This window comes from Chrysochloris asiatica, unplaced genomic scaffold (genome assembly GCF_000296735.1).
Source record: "Chrysochloris asiatica unplaced genomic scaffold, ChrAsi1.0 scaffold00027, whole genome shotgun sequence".
Lineage (NCBI taxonomy): Eukaryota > Metazoa > Chordata > Mammalia > Afrosoricida > Chrysochloridae > Chrysochloris > Chrysochloris asiatica.
In genome coordinates, this window is record NW_006408545.1 from 18,247,736 (window position 1) to 18,263,420 (window position 15,685).

The following is a 15,685-nucleotide window of genomic DNA, read 5'->3' on the forward strand; positions in this document are numbered from 1 at the left end:
TTGACGGCGGCGGCGGCGGCGGCGGCAGCCGGGCGGAAGCTGGAGTGGCGCTGAGGCCCTAGTGAAGGGCAGCGGAGCTGAGGTGCGAGGCTCCGTGGGAGCGGCTGCACGCTCACGCCGCTGCTGGCCAGCCGTGTCCCGACCCAGACCTGAACCCTGCAGGACGCCCCGAAAGGTAAACCCGTCCCCGGCCCGATGTCGGTGAACGCGGGGCCCAGCGGCGGTGTGGACCTCCCTCAGCCTGGCCGCCACTTGCGTCCCAGCCACCTTTAGGGAATTGTCCGCCAGCAGCTGCGCGAGCCTTCTGACGGCAGCCGGACTGTTGCAGTTGTGTTTCCAAAGCGAGGCTCTGCAGCTTATTCTATTATTTTATTGCAGCTACCTCAAGATGTAGGAGCTCTGGTAGCGTAGTGGTTACGAATCGGAAACCCTGTACAGGGGTCGCTATGGGTCGGAACCGACTCGAAGGCACTTAACAACAACAACACAACAACCTCAAGATGTAGTTTGCAGGTGTACTTTTTCTTGATGAAATTGCTGACAGCACGTATGGGAAATTGAGATGGTGTAGCCCTCATTCCCGTATGTATGCATCAGAGAAAGTTAGTGCGGTGGGGGTGTAAGGTTTTAGAGATGGATAATCCCAGTTCCTTCATTTTACGGAGGAGAAAACAGAACCTAAAAGATTACATGTTGTTGTTGTTAAGTACCGTGGAGTTGATTCCGACTCATAGTGACCCTGCAAAGGGTTTCCAAGGCTGTAAATCTTTATGGGAGCAGAAAGCCTCCTCATTCTCCCGTGGAGCAGCTGGTAGTTTTGAACTGCTGACCTTAAGTGTGGCAGCCCAAGTCAACTGGTAACTAATCTCTACCAGAGCTTCTTAAAAAGATTACATGGATACTGGGAATTCATCCTGCTGGTTAATAGTACAACAGGAATGAAAACTCAAAAGCTGCTTTTTTTTAAATTGACTTTATGAGCAATGGTAAATGGCAAAATTACGTTCACACAATGTGATGTGAATAGCAGGGTCATTTGTGTTGGGGTGTGACACTGTGGGTTAATGCACCAGACTGCAAAGCCGTTTGCACTGCAAGGTCGGTGGTTCATCAAGCTTCACCAGCTGCTCCTCAGAAACCCTATACAGGGTCACTATAGGTCAGAACAGACTTGATGGCACTAAACAACAACAACAATCTTGATAGACATGCTTCTTCCTTTTTAAATAATGTTGTTTTCTAATTTTCAGGTTTAAGCCTTAACTTACAAAGATAATGGCAGAAACATCAGCAGAGCAGATTTCTGGTCACCTTGTGATTCACTCAGATACTCACGGTGACTCCATCCTGGCCAGTTTTCAGGATCAGAGGAAGAAAGGCTTTCTCTGCGACATCACCTTAATTGTGGAAAATGTGCATTTCCGGGCCCACAAAGCCTTACTTGCTGCCAGTAGCGAATACTTCTCAGTGATGTTTGCTGAAGAGGGGGAGATCGGCCAGTCCATATATATGCTGGAAGGCATGGTTGCTGATACCTTTAGTGTCCTGCTGGAGTTCATCTACACAGGGTATCTCCGTGCCAATGAGAAAACTGCAGAACAAATCCTAGCAACTGCTCAGTTCTTAAAAGTCTCTGACCTGGTAAAGGCTTATACAGACTTTCAAAATAACCATAGCTCCCCAAAGCCAGCAACTCTGAACACTGCTGGTGCTCCAGTGGTGGTAATTTCTAACAGGAAAAATGATCCACCCAAGCGGAAACGAGGAAGACCAAGAAAAGTCAATAGTTCACAGGAGGGGAACTCAGGACTGGCTGCTGAGGAAGAAATACAGCTCAGAGTGAACAATTCTGTTCAAAATAGACAAAATTTTATGGTTAAAGAAGGAGATTTTGGTGTAGTGGACCAACAGGTTCCAGCGAAAGAAATGGAAGTGCCTCAGCCTACTTGTGAGTCAGGTGATGGGGAAGAAATGCCGGCTGAAAAAGATGAGAACTGTGATCCCAAGACCCAGGATGGGCAGGACAACCAGAGTCGGTATAGCAAGCGGAGGATTCGCAGATCTGTCAAACTCAAAGATTACAAACTCGTTGGGGATGAAGACGATCAGGGTTCTGCCAAAAGGGTCTGTGGAAGGAGAAAACGTGCTGGCTCTGAGGCCCGCTGTAAAGATTGTGGCAAAGTCTTTAAGTACAATCACTTTTTAGCAATCCACCAGAGGAGCCACACTGGTAATTACATTTTTGTAGCTTTTTGGAATTTGGTATAGTAATGGTAATATTGTTATTAGCTGCCTTAGTCGATTCTGACTTGTGGTCATCTTACAAACAACAGAACAAAACACTGCCTCATCCTGTACCTTTCCCACAGTTGCCAGCATGTTTGAGTCCATCAATGGATGTGCCAGTCCATCATACTAGGGTCTTTCACTCCCTTGTTGCCACCTCTCCTTCACCAAATACAATGTCCTCCTTGACTGATCCCTCCTGATGGTGCTATGTCCAAAGAAAGTGTGTTGGACATTATTCTGTTGTGGTCCATCAACTTTTCATTGGTCATTTTTTATTATCAGGGCTTTCTCCTTAGACTATGTGGAAATTCTGCTGAACCTGTCTACCATGAGTGACCCGGCTGCTGTTTGAAACACCAAGGGCATAGATTCTAACATAACAGTACACAAGCCCCACAGTGCGATAAGCTGACAGGTGGTAGATGATAGTAATAACATTTATTGTGCAACTTCTATGTGACATGCACTGTACTCAAAGCTTTCTATGCGGTATTGTATTTCATTCCCACAGCAATCCTGTGAGGTAGATAATATCACCATTGAACAGATGAAGAAACCAAGCCTTGGAAACTTAACTTACCCTGGTTTTCCGTTTAGTGACTGAACTGGCATTAGAACCCAGGTAGCCTGATTTCCAAAACCCTGGTTCTTACATGGAGTTGTTGGTTCAAGGCCATCTAAATGATGTCTTTGTGCTGTTCTTTTGGGATCTCTCCTGTTTGGGGTTCGTTCAGCTTCTTGTATTCCTATCTTCTCATCTTTTCATGATGTTAGGGAAGTTTTCTTCCAACAATGCGTCAACAGTTTTCTCTGTGCTCTTCTTGAATTCCTGTTACCATAAATTGCTCCTCTTCATGGTATCCCATATAACTCGTAGGCTTTCTTCGTGTTTTTTCATTCTGTTTTCTGATTGTTCTTCTAGCATACTGATAATTGAGAGAGTTCTCTTCAAGCTCACTAATTTGGGCTTCCATTGCTTCACATCTACTCCTGTGCCCTTTCAGTGTGTTGTACATTTCTGAGATTGTAGTGTTAATCTTCTGGATTTCTAATTGCAGGTTTTGTATTATTTCCAAATTTGGAAGTGCCTTATTCTTGACCACAAGTATGCTTTTGCTAAGGTGTTTTCTTCTGATTGGACAACTCTCATGCACCCATCCAGTCATTCTACTTTCTTCTTTTTGGTCCCTCAAAATGACACTTAACAACAACAGCCTAATGCTAAAGAGCCCTGGTGGTGCAGTGGGTTAAGTGTTGGACTACTAACTGTGAAGTCACACTTTAAACATACCAGCCACTGCAGAAGACACACGAGGCTGTTTGCTCCCGTAAAGATTTACAGTCTTTGAATTCTTGTGGATCATTTCAGTTCTGTCTTGTTAGTCACCGTGAGTCAGAATCGACTCATTAACAGGGGATTTTGTTTGAGCCTAGTGCTAAGGGTCCCTGGTGGAACAGTGGTTAAATACTAGGCTGCTAACCAAGAGCTTGAAGTTTAAATCCGCCAGCTACTCCATGGAGAACGATGTGGTAGTCTGCTTCTGTGAGGCAGTTCTACTGTCCTATAGGTTCTCTGTTGTGCATAGGATCACTATGAGTCAGAACCAACTCGACTGCACTTAACAACAACATGTATTCCTGGAGGGCAGGGATCATTCATTGCTAGAATTCTTGCCTTCCATACAGGAGGCCCGGGCTCAATTCCTGACCAGTGCACCTGAAGCACAATCACCACTTACCTAGTCAGTAGAGGCTTGTGTGTTGCTGTGGTGATGAACAGGTTCTAAAGAGCTTCCAGATAATGGCAGGGCCTGAAGGACTGCAGATTCTTGGCTTATACCCTACTTGTCATTCCAGGGGAGCGACCTTTCAAATGCAATGAGTGTGGAAAAGGCTTTGCTCAGAAGCACTCCCTGCAGGTCCACACCAGGATGCATACTGGCGAGCGGCCGTACACCTGCACTGTCTGCAGCAAGGCTCTGACCACCAAGCACTCGCTGTTGGAGCACATGAGTCTGCACTCAGGTAGCCCCACTCAAACCAGGGGGCCCACTGCCACCGGACTCCTGTTCCTAGGGTGGGCATTCCTGTGATCTAAGTGGTTTTTCCTCAGCCTGTGTCTTAGAAAGATGGAATTATGCGTCAGCCACACTATAGCATAGAACTCTGTACAACATTAAACCTTAAAACTAGGGCTTGTGAATTGACCAATGGGACTTCAGTAAGCAAATTTTTTTTTAACCTCTAGTTTAGAATTATTTTACCTTGAATGTCTTTGGTAGAAACCTGACTTTCTCCAGTGCTACCCAGTGGTGCTGTGGGTTAATGCGCTGGACTGCAAGGTTGGTTTGAAACACAAGGTTGGAGGTTCAGACTTAACCAGCCACTCCTTGGAAACCATATACAGGGTATCACTATGAGTTGGAGCCAATTCAAGGGCACTTAACAATAACACCCAGGGCTTGGAACTGGCTCATTGAGGTTTATAACCCCTTGCTGAGAATTTGCCTTTCTACCCCAGATATGCTGAATCAGAATATAAATTTTCATTGTGTTTAGGGGATTATGCTGAATTGAACCCGTTGACAACCTGGTTCTACCCTAGTCTCCACCATTCCCTATTGTCTCACATACTCTTGCACATTAATGTTACTGCCATAATCTCTGAAAACATTTGAGTTTGCACACACATCACTTATACTCTTTTGTAGAAAATGGGCATCTAGGCCTATTGTGGTATTTACCTTGTTAGCATCCCAGTTCTCCGTAGTTTTTGCATAGTTTCATGTTTTACTTTTTCATTTAGCAGGACAGAAGTCCTTTACCTGTGATCAATGTGGAAAGTACTTCAGCCAGAAAAGACAACTAAAGAGCCACTACCGGGTCCATACAGGTACAATAAAGGAGGAGACGTTTGGATTAGTTGTGGGATAATCACAGGTTCAAACGAGTCGTTTCTGATGCATTACATTCAAACTGTAGATGGTGTTTCGAGGAAAGGATCTTAAAAGCAATCTAAATTAGATGTTCTGCAGTATTCTGTGCTACCGTACGGTTTATATTTCATTTGTGTACTACATTATTTGTGTGACACATAGAAACCCAACAGAATTAGTAGTTTGTAAAAGTGCCACTTGCCTAAGAGGATGGCAGGTAATAGCTGCTGGTGATGCCTACACAGACATCACCACGCCATGACTCAGTCCCAGCTTTCTCCCTCCTAGCTTGACCCATTGTCATTTTTCTTTCCTGTCAACTTGACAGGGGTGTTGGGATATCACCTGAGATCCTTTGGCCATAGCCACACCTGTGCTTCAAGAAAAAGGAGATTTGTTGTTTGTAAGACTGACACTCTGCTCTGTAAACCTTCACTCAGTTAATGATAAAGTTAAAAAAGGAAAAAAAAATGTTACATTAAGGAAGATCGAAGGGTCCCAACTCTCTCGGGGAAGTAGCTTATTCTCACTAGTTACGGTGCATAGGAAAATAATAACTGTTGCCAAATTAATAAAAAATTACTGTTGTTCAATTAAAATACCGTATTGAAAGTGATTATTTTTCAGGGAAGTGCATTAACACAGATCACTGAAGAAATGCAGGGAGAGCGTATATGCACTGACACTTTTTTTATTGTTGCGACAAGGCCACTCGTTACCGGAGTGCAACCACTGTCATCGCAAATTCATGGATGTGTCTCAGCTAAAGAAACACCTACGCACACACACAGGTAAATACCATCTCTTCGTCCCTTTCCTGTACACTGTGTTTTCCAGAGAGTGACGTCTAAAGTATTCTGAGCCGCTTCTTAGATGGTGTTTGGAAATGCTTATTGTACATTGGCCGGGAATTTATAAGTAGATCATTTAGAAGCCTAAGGCAGAATGCTGTTAGCAGTTTCTGTGGATAAGTCACATCTTTTGTAGATTAGGAAGATGGAAATCGCTTACTGAATACTTTTTATGTATGGAAATGCATTGACTACAACAAAACAGGGCAAGTCTTAGTCTGGTTCAGAATTTGGTTCATAATTGATTTAAGCATTAGGTATTACCAGGATATTTTTAGAGAAGGAAGGAAAAGGAAACAAGGACAGAGGTGGTGTTGGCACTAAGAACTTTCCCATTCTCACCTAGAACCAACACTGGTGACGTGAGCAGTACCATCTCTAGAAAAGTCGGCTCTGGGGAGGAGGAGGAGGCAGGACTGATGAGGGCAGCTCAGATTCTTTCACTGAAGTTGAGAAATGGATAACTATAGCTCTCAACCTTTTGGTCAAGAGCATTTATTCAAAATAAGCCTCAGATTTCCTAAAAAAAAACTTTTCCATTGTAGGTTGATAATTTATTCTTAATCATTGTCTGTTAAGTTATATACAAAAATGATGTAACTTGATTTATGGTGTCACCTCTGACTTCCCACTTCACCAGTGGCAGGGAGGAGAATCACCACTGGCATCAACTCTTGGCCAATTCCTGTGAGGCTGAGGTCAGACCTGCCTCCGCCCTCCACCCTCCTTTACCAGTTCTGATACCACCCAGCCTCCCCTGGCACTCTTTGCTTCTCAGCTGAGTTAGAGAGTTCACTGCAGTGGCCACACACAAGTCACAGATCACACTCACCATTTTGGGTTTTATTAGGAAAGTTCACAGGGTACAGTTCAGGACCAGAAATGTTCAGGATACAGTTCTTTGATCAGGACAGCCTCTCCCTAGCCATGTCCACAGGTAGGCCTCTCTCTAGTCCTCTGCCCCCTGGCCTGGCCACAGCCTTGCTCTAGCAATGCTACAAAGCTCTGTTAGGTCTGCTGGAAAATGCCTAAAGAACATTCCACTCATTTTAAGCCTCAGCCTGAAGACGTTTGGTTGTAGCTCAGGTGTCAGCAACCTAGCTCCCTAAGTTAAGTGCCTCAAGGCACTCCACTCCAAAGTGAGCCTGAATGCACTCAGCTTTACTTCTGTGGTGGGCCAGCCCACCGCTCCGGAATTGAGGAGGTTCAACACAGAGGGATCTTGGGGTCCAAAGGATGTGCTCCACTCCTGGCTCTTCTTCCAAGATCCCACCTACTGCTGCTGAGATGGTTCATTTTATACCCGGCAGGATGGCAACATTGATCAAGTCCCCCCCACCCCCCCTTGCAGGTTATAGTCCAAGTTTTCACAATCAGTTAGCCCTGTTAAATCACTCACAACTGAACCGTATCATCCTATCAGTGTCTGCTCCACCTTCATTTACCCAGACCTATCAGGAAAAATGTCATTTGGTGGGGGTTACAAGGACTAGGGCTACAAGAGCCACACTTAGCAGTTCACTGCACCACAGTTCGCCTTGGACTGTTTAACAAATGTTATTGTTCATAAAGTCGGTAAATGTCACAGGACATGAGTTTCCTATGTACAGTCTTTCTACAGACATTGCCAGTAATAGGGTCTGTGAAATGTAATTCATTTAACCAATGAACTGGACAAAATGTTTACTGAGCACTGCACCAGGCCCTGAGGATACAGCAATGAGTGAGAGGGAGCAAGCTTCTGCTCCTGAGAGCTCACAGTGCAGCAGGGGAGTCAGAGAGAAGTAACTGTGTAACGTGTAGATGGCGGATGAGCGTTAGGAAGACCTATGAGGGTAAGTGGGCCGAGCACTGCTGTGGGGCTGGTCAAGGAAGGCCTCACTGGTGAGATGGGAGTGAGTGAACCACTGGGATGTCCAGGAGCAGAGGGAGCAGCAGGTGCAGACCCCTGAGAGAGGGGTACTTCTGATCTGCTTGAGGAGATGCTGGAGGGGCCAAGGCCAGAGGTCAAAGGAAGAGGGAGTGGTGTGAGTAGCAGTGAGAGGCAGCTGGAGGTTCCAGAGTGCAGGGTTCCACCTTAGCCACAGGTGAGCAGGACAGGCCTAGTCCAAACTCCGGGGACTCTGTTTACAGTGATCTGGGGTCAACTTGCAGTGTTGGTCCCTTAAAAGCTCCCCAAGTGATTATAGTATACAGTTAGGTTTAAGAAAAGATCCCTGATGGTGCAACAGTTAAGCACTCGACTATAACAGAAGGGTTGACAGTGTGACCCCTTCCGGAAGTTTCGATAGAGAAAAAAAATTGGCAATCTGCTCCTGTAAAAATGACATCTTAGAAAACCATGTAGGGCAGTTCTGGTCATGACTTGGGATCACTTTGAGCCAGAATTGATTCAGTGGCACCGAACAACAAAGCTTAAAAACTTTGGAGGCCACAGTAAAGACTGGATTGTATTTAAGGTTATAAGGAAAGCAGCTACATGATTTCACTTAAAATTTTAATAGGAGCACTCATACTACCATGTGTGGTGAGGGATGGAGAGATCTATTTGGAACCTGCGGCAGTAATGCAGATGGGAGAGAGAATAGTGGTGTGGCCCAGAGTGCTAGCAGTGGGAATGGTGAAAAGTAGTTTGATTCTGGATATATTTTGAAAGAAGAGACAACCTGGTTGCATGTGGACTGTGGTGGTATGGGTGAAAAAACTGGAAAGCAAAGCATCTAGGAGAAGGAAAGACTGGGGAAGACGGTAGCAGGAAGAAATCAAGCGTCTGGTTTTGAATGTGTTGGACTTAAACAATGTATATTTGACATCCAAGTGCAGCGGTGGCATAGGCGTATGAGAGTTGAGTCTGGAGTACAGGGAAAGAGAGGAATTTACATACCTACACATCATCCTGTCCATAGTGTGTAAAACTCTGTGGGAACACCTAGGGAGAAGAGCCAAGGTGGCTGGGCCAGGTTGAATAGTGCCAGAGAAGAATCACGCTATCTTGCTTTTTTGTCTTTTGAGCATAGGAGTTCGTGATGTTTCTGGTCTGTGAGTAAAATGAGGTTTTAAAGGAATACCAGTTCTCTCCTTTATTATGGTCCCAGCAAACTAAACCCAGAGGATGAAAATGGAAGGTTTGTATTTGGGGAAAGCAAGAAGCAAGGGTTCCAAAAAATGATTTATATGACTTACAGTCATTTAATTAGCACTGTGCAACAGAAGTATCACAATGAATGGCTTTCACCAATAGAAATGTATCCTATCACAGTTTAGGAGGCTAGCAGTCCTAATTCAGAGCCTGGGCTCTAGGGAAAGGTCCTGGTGTCCTTTCAGCACTTCTTGGAGCTCCCCATGTGTCTTGGCATTCATCTTTCCCAGGATCTGAGACTTTCACAGTGTAGAGGTCCCAGGTCCAAGGTGTGCTCCACTCCCAACTCTTCTTTCCTGATGGTAGTAGCTCCCTCTTTCTCTGCTCACTTGTCTTTCCTTTCATCTCTTGGAAGATAAAAGAAGTGTCGGCCCCACTGGGAAACTCCCTTACTTCTGATCAGGGTTGTGAGGGCGTCACAACTCAGAGATCATCCTCAGATCCCTGTGCCGAGTCGGTGCGGCTCTCAGGAGTCAGGCAAGCCAAGCAAACTCCCAGCACTGATAAACCAGCAGATGTATTAAGAAAGGGATGACATCTTTCCCTTGTCCACAGTACTTCTTTCCTGGCTTCATTTGTACCTGAGAACCAAGTTAGTAAGCAGAAGGCTACTTGGTGAGCTGGAGGCAATTCAGGGAAATTAGCTGAGGCAATGAAGAAGCGACCGGCCCCACCCCTCGGGGTCTCTCTTCCTTTCTTGGTTTTAGACTCTGATGCCCACCCTGTGGTGGGAATGGAGACTGCTCTGCCTAATAACACATAATAAAGGTAATTCACAACTGTTTTTTTAAAAATATAATCTGCCTCATTTGTTTAGATGAGACTAGAAGCTTCCTACATCTCCACTAATGATTTTCAGACCACCTCTGAATGTCCCTCATCCTGTGCTCCAGAGATCTGGAGGCCCTTCATGTAGTGACCCTTTCAGAGTCTCTTGGCTATATATGCTGACCCTCAGTAGAAGATGATAAAGAGCCAGGCTGGAGGTGGAAGCACGATGTAATGGAAGTGATCCACTTTCTCTGAGGAAGCATCCCAGAGGAAAGGAACTCTGCTCTGGATGAGAAGAGGTGCTCCTTGCAGGAAGACAGTGTGCAGAGTCTCAGAGTCTCAGAACCAGAAGGAGGTCTAAATGAAGGAACTCTTGGGGAAGACGCAGAATGGGTTTGTCAAACTATAGCGCTGGCCTGTAGTGAAGGCCAGGAGGGAGGAGGACCATAGAATATATTCAGAGAGGAGGCTTTGCGTACTGTAAGTTGTGTATTGGAAAGAACTTGGGCTGCCCCAGTAGGATGGACAGAGAAAAAGGGATGAAGCAGATGGGAGGTTCTTTAAGCAAGAAAGATAAAGGTCTGCAGTTCAGGGGATGAAATGAGATGTATTTCAAAGATGTTTAGTCTTTGAAAATATCTGCTCCCCACATAACAGAATTAGTTCTTGGCAAAGAATGTTGGAAGTACCACGGACTGCCAGAAAAACAAACAAAAAAAGTCTTGGAAGAAGTGTAGCCAGAAAAGAAGTGAGGGTAGTGAAAGAGACGTCATCCCATGTGCTTAGACAGGTCAGGAAGGACTAGTCTCTAGAGGAGGACATCAAAAAACTAGAGGGTCAGCAAAAAGAGTAAGCGTGTCAACGAGATGGACTGACACAGTGGCAGCAACAATGAGCTCAAATGGACAATTGTGAGGACGGTGCAGGACCAGGCGGAGTTTCGGTCTGTTGTGAGGGGGCAGCTATGAGTTGGAGTCAACTCAAAAGCTCCCAACGTGTCAAAGAGTTAATATCCCAAGTAAGGAAAATGTGGGCAGAAGGCATGAAAGATGCTTCACAGAAGAAGACAGAACTGGCCAGAGACTTGAGTAAAACAGTGTTCAAATGCATTAGTCATCAAAGGAGAGAAAGCATACCTTCCCTCTCCCCCCAATAGGCTGATAAAAACAAAGTCAAAAACTTTTTGACCTTCAAAAAGTTCATGGGGAAAAAAAAGTAGATAATGAAATGTGTCCCCTTTTTGAAGTCCCCTCATTGGGAGGAAGCTGGGTTATATGAAGAAAAATGTGGCATCAGGATTGGAGGAAGACTTACTAACATCTTGTGATATGCAGATGATACAACCTTGCTTGCTGAAAGTGAAGAGTACTTAAAATATTTACTGATGAAGATCAAAGAACACAGCCTTTGGTATGGATTACATCTCAGTGTAAAGAAAACAAAAATCCTTACCACTGGACCAATAAACAACATTCTTATCAACGGAGAAAAGATTGAAGTTGTCAAGGACTTCATTCTCCTTGGATCAACGATCAACACTCATGAAAGCAGCAGTCAGGAGATCAAACGACGTATTGCATTAGGCAAATCTGCTGCACAAGACGTTTTGAAAGTGTTGAAGAGCAAAGATGTCAGTTGAGGACTAAGGTGTGTCTGACCCAAGCTATGGTATTTTCAATAACCTCATATGCATGCAAAAGCTGGACAGTGAATAAGGAAGGCTGTAGAAGAATTGATGCTTTTGAGTCATGGTGTTGGAGGAGAATAGTGAAAGTGCCATGGGCTGCCAAAGAACCAATAGATTCGTTTTTGGAACATGTGCAGCCAGAGTGCTCCTTGGAGGCCAAGATGGCCAAACTTTGCCTCTAATACTTCGGACATATTGTCAGGAGGGAGCAGTCGCTGGAGAAGGATATCATGTTTGTTAAGGTGGAGGGTCTGAGAAAAAGAGGAAGACCCCCAACGAGATGGATTGGCCAGGTGGCAGCATCACTGGACTCAAGTGTGACAACAGTAGTGAGGTTGGCCCATGATCGGGCAGTGTATCATTCTGCTGTGCGTAAGGTCGCTATGAGTCGGTACCGACTCGATGGCACCTAGTAACAACAACATTGGGAGGAAGTAGGCATTTTTATGAAGGAATGAATTTTTATGGTAGGAATATAATTTAGTAACTTTCTGGGAAACACTTGGTTAATGTGTATCAAAATGTAAAGTTATAAAAAGATGTTTGCATAAGGATAGGCTTTGTAGGCGGGATTGTTTATAATGTCACAAGCTTAAACAGCACCTACATGTCCATCAGTAAGGGATTAAGTTAAGTAAATTTTGGGCAGTATACACAATGAAGAACAATGCATCCTTTAAAAATGGTTTCTTGTTGCTAAGTGCCCTGGAGTTGGTTCCATCTCATTATGACCCTGTATAGGGTTTCCAAGAAGTAGCTGGTGGGTTTAAACCGCTGACCTTGTGATTAGCAGTCCAGTGCTTGTTCGACAGTGGCTTTATTTGACACTGCACAACCACATGCAGTGGCTGTCTCCTGTGTGTAAAGTTGGGGACCGGCAGGTGTTGATGCCCAAGGAGGTGTCTGGACAGACTTTTTAGCACAGTGGTAACTGGCTATCTCAAAAGAGAAGTATTTAGGGTGGTGTTTTATCTCTACTTTTCTTTATCCTCTTGTAGTGAACATAAATAATTTAACAGACAAAGAAGTTATGTTCCACAGTGGAAAGGGTGTACTCTTCACAGTGGATTACCAATTGAATGGACAAGGGAGAGAGAACTGGAGGCATTACGATGACTGCTGAACCCGGCTCAGGCTGCCAGTAACCAAAAGGCTGTTCCTAGTTTTGGGGGGTAATTCTGGCAATCCAGTTGGTGATTTCCAACAAGCAGTAGTAGGTATTATTTGGAGCTACTACAGGAGTCCTGTATAGGATAAGCACTCGACCACAAGGTCAGCTTGAACTGCAAGGTTGCCAGTTCAGATTCACCAGTTGCCACTTGAAAACCCTATACAGGGTTGCCATGGGTTGGAGCAGCTCGATGGCACTTAACAACACAATAGGGGGCAAAGGTGGCGTTATAGTCATCAGGGTGGGGTGAGGTCAGTAGAGTATGCTGCTCAGGAAGAGTGTCTAGCAGGCTCCTTTAAGTTGCTTAAGCAGTGCTGCCAGCATAGCATCCCCGTGGTGGAACCTTACTTATGCATGTGATCTCCTACCTGGTCCTACTGCCTCCAGCCTCAGCCTCTTAGTCCACCCTCCCCCCAACCCACTCATTGTTTGGTTCATCTGTTTAGATGTTTTTTTCTGCTGAACATTTTCAGCGCCTCCACAGGTTCTCTACTTAGAGTTTATAGTTCTTTGTGGCCTGGCCTGGCCTCCCCTAGCTCCACCACTGCTTACAAATCCCCGTTCTCCTCATCCACACCCTGTGCTCATTTCCAGCACCAGCTCTGTGGTCACATACTTTATGCAAGTACTCTGGTTCTTTTCTAGCAGATCCTGCTGCAGTCCATATCCATCAGCTTATCTGAACTCAGTATCATTAATATCACTTACTTCAATGGGTTGTCATATAGAATCCTATGCTACTTGAATACCTGTGTTACTTGTCAAATAGACTGAGTTCTTTTTGAGACAGTGAGCATCTCTTTAGTTTCCTTTCTGTTTCTCTGCTGTGAGGTCAGTGAGTTCTTTGGAGATGGACTGTCAGTGTTTTAGAATGGAATAAATGCAGAAAGGAGTGAGTCCGTCAACTGTGTGCAGTGTAACCCTGTTATCAGAAGGACCCATTAGAAGCTGGAGGAATAGAAAAACTGCCCAGATTCACCTGGGCTAAGAAAATGTGTCTCCCTGGCCTCGTCACTCTCTCAGTCTTGGCCAGAGGATGTTTCCCGAAAGAATTTCTTTTACTTTGAGCATTTGTCCTTAAGAAACATCTTTCAAGAAAAAGACTTTCTGAGGTGACGTAAATCCAGATTGAATTGTTTTGAGTGTTTAGTCCTAGTGACAGGGCTTCACAGAACTGTCCTCTCATAACTAAAGAGAATCTGGAGAGGTTGGAAACAGAGATCATAGGAGGCCCCACATGCTCTAATTTGGAAACCTACAGGGAAATAATGATACTAGTCTGGTCTTTGCCTTGGAATTACCAGTTCAAAGGAGCAAACTTGTCCAAGTTGTTACAAGTGTCCTCTGCCCGGGTAGAGCTTGGAAGAATGATCCGCTTTCAGTTTCCAGTTGTTAGGGGCTGTCAAGTTGGCCCAACTCATAGTCATCTCATGTAATGGAATAGAACTGCGCTGTAGGGGGTTTTGTCTCTAATCTTTATGGGAACAGATTGCTAGGTCTTCCTCCTATGGAGCCATAGATTCACCACCAACCTTTTGACTAGTAGCCCAGCACTTAGCTGCTGCGCCACCAGGAAATTTTCTAATATAAACTGTGCTCATCCTCCATTTCAAATTGTATTCATCCCTTGCTGTTACCTAGTTAAGTGCGGTTCTGATGCTTCTGGGTTTTTTCTTTTGTCTTTTTAATTCATAGTTCTTTTGCCAGGTACTTGGGGACTAGGAGAACATACCCACACATCATCCTAAGAATGGCAAGATTAGACAATAAACACATGAAATGTACGTAGATGAGATGGTGATAGTATTATAGAAAAACTGAAGCAGAGAAGCCAACCAAGGAGTGCTTTGGGGCTCGGGCTGCTGGCCCCTCCCTGGGGGAGACGTGCCAAGGAGAGGATAGTGATGATTGGTTTGGGGTGTGGTACTCAGTGACCAGGGATGTCAGGGAGACTGGAGTGGACATGGCAGGGAAACTGGTCGGTGAACTTAACAATGGCAGTCTTGTAGGGCAAGGACTCCGGCTTTTGTCTGGGAAAGGGGACCCACTAGGGAGTTTGCAGTCGAAGCGATGCTTAAGGTGATCTGAAGGCTCACTGTAGTGCCATGCTGACGGGGGACCGCAGGGAAGCAAGAGCAGACGCAGGAGAGCTGCCAGGGGGACCAGCGCCCCTGAAGTGCTCAGTTCTGGATGTATGAGGGGGCTTCATACAGCTCGTCGAACGATTCCATACATTGTGGTGTGGTGCTATAGGACACGCAGTAGACCTCAACTTTGTTTGAAACCACAAGGTCAGTGGCTCAAACTCACTAGCCGCTCTTTGGAAACCTATACAGGGTCGCTATGAGTTGGAACCAACTCAATGGCACTAACAACAACAATATATAATCACCCTAATGCATAGGCATCGCTGGGAAGTCAAGTGGGCTAACCTTTCTGGATGCTCTTTGGAAGCTATAAGGTGTGAGATGTAAGTTGCTATTCATATCTAAAGGTGAAGATTGTTAAGTGCTGTCGTGTCATTTCTGACTCATAGTGACCCTATATAGGGTTTCTGAGGAGCAGCTGGTGAGTTTGAACTACCATCCTTGTGGTTCAAACCGACCTTGTGGTCAAGTGCTTATCCTACAGTGTCACAGGAGTTTAGTATGGTGTTTTGCTCTGTTTCCCATGATGAGTCACTTACCTCCTTGTTTTTAAAGTTTGAAGATAACTACTTACCTTCCTCTTTATCTGTGCCCCCTTTGTTGTTGTTGTTGTTAAGTGCCATCGAGTCGGGTCCGACCCATAGCGACCCTGTACAGGGTTTCCGAGGCTGTAAATCTTTACGGGAGTAGAAAG

General features: G+C 45.1%; 1 protein-coding gene across 1 annotated transcript in view; it reads left to right on the top strand.

Annotated features, from left to right (window-relative positions):
* The first annotated feature begins 1,251 nt into the window (after positions 1–1,251).
* Positions 1,252–15,685, top strand: part of ZBTB24 (zinc finger and BTB domain containing 24) — a 16,435-nt gene continuing 2,001 nt past the window's right edge. Inside the window, exons 1-4 of the mRNA XM_006839989.1 lie at positions 1,252–2,230; positions 4,147–4,314; positions 5,099–5,182; positions 5,933–6,065. Coding sequence (XP_006840052.1) covers positions 1,276–2,230; positions 4,147–4,314; positions 5,099–5,182; positions 5,933–6,065 — 1,340 coding nt within the window. The 5' untranslated portion in view covers positions 1,252–1,275. The remainder of the gene's footprint in view (positions 2,231–4,146; positions 4,315–5,098; positions 5,183–5,932; positions 6,066–15,685) is intronic.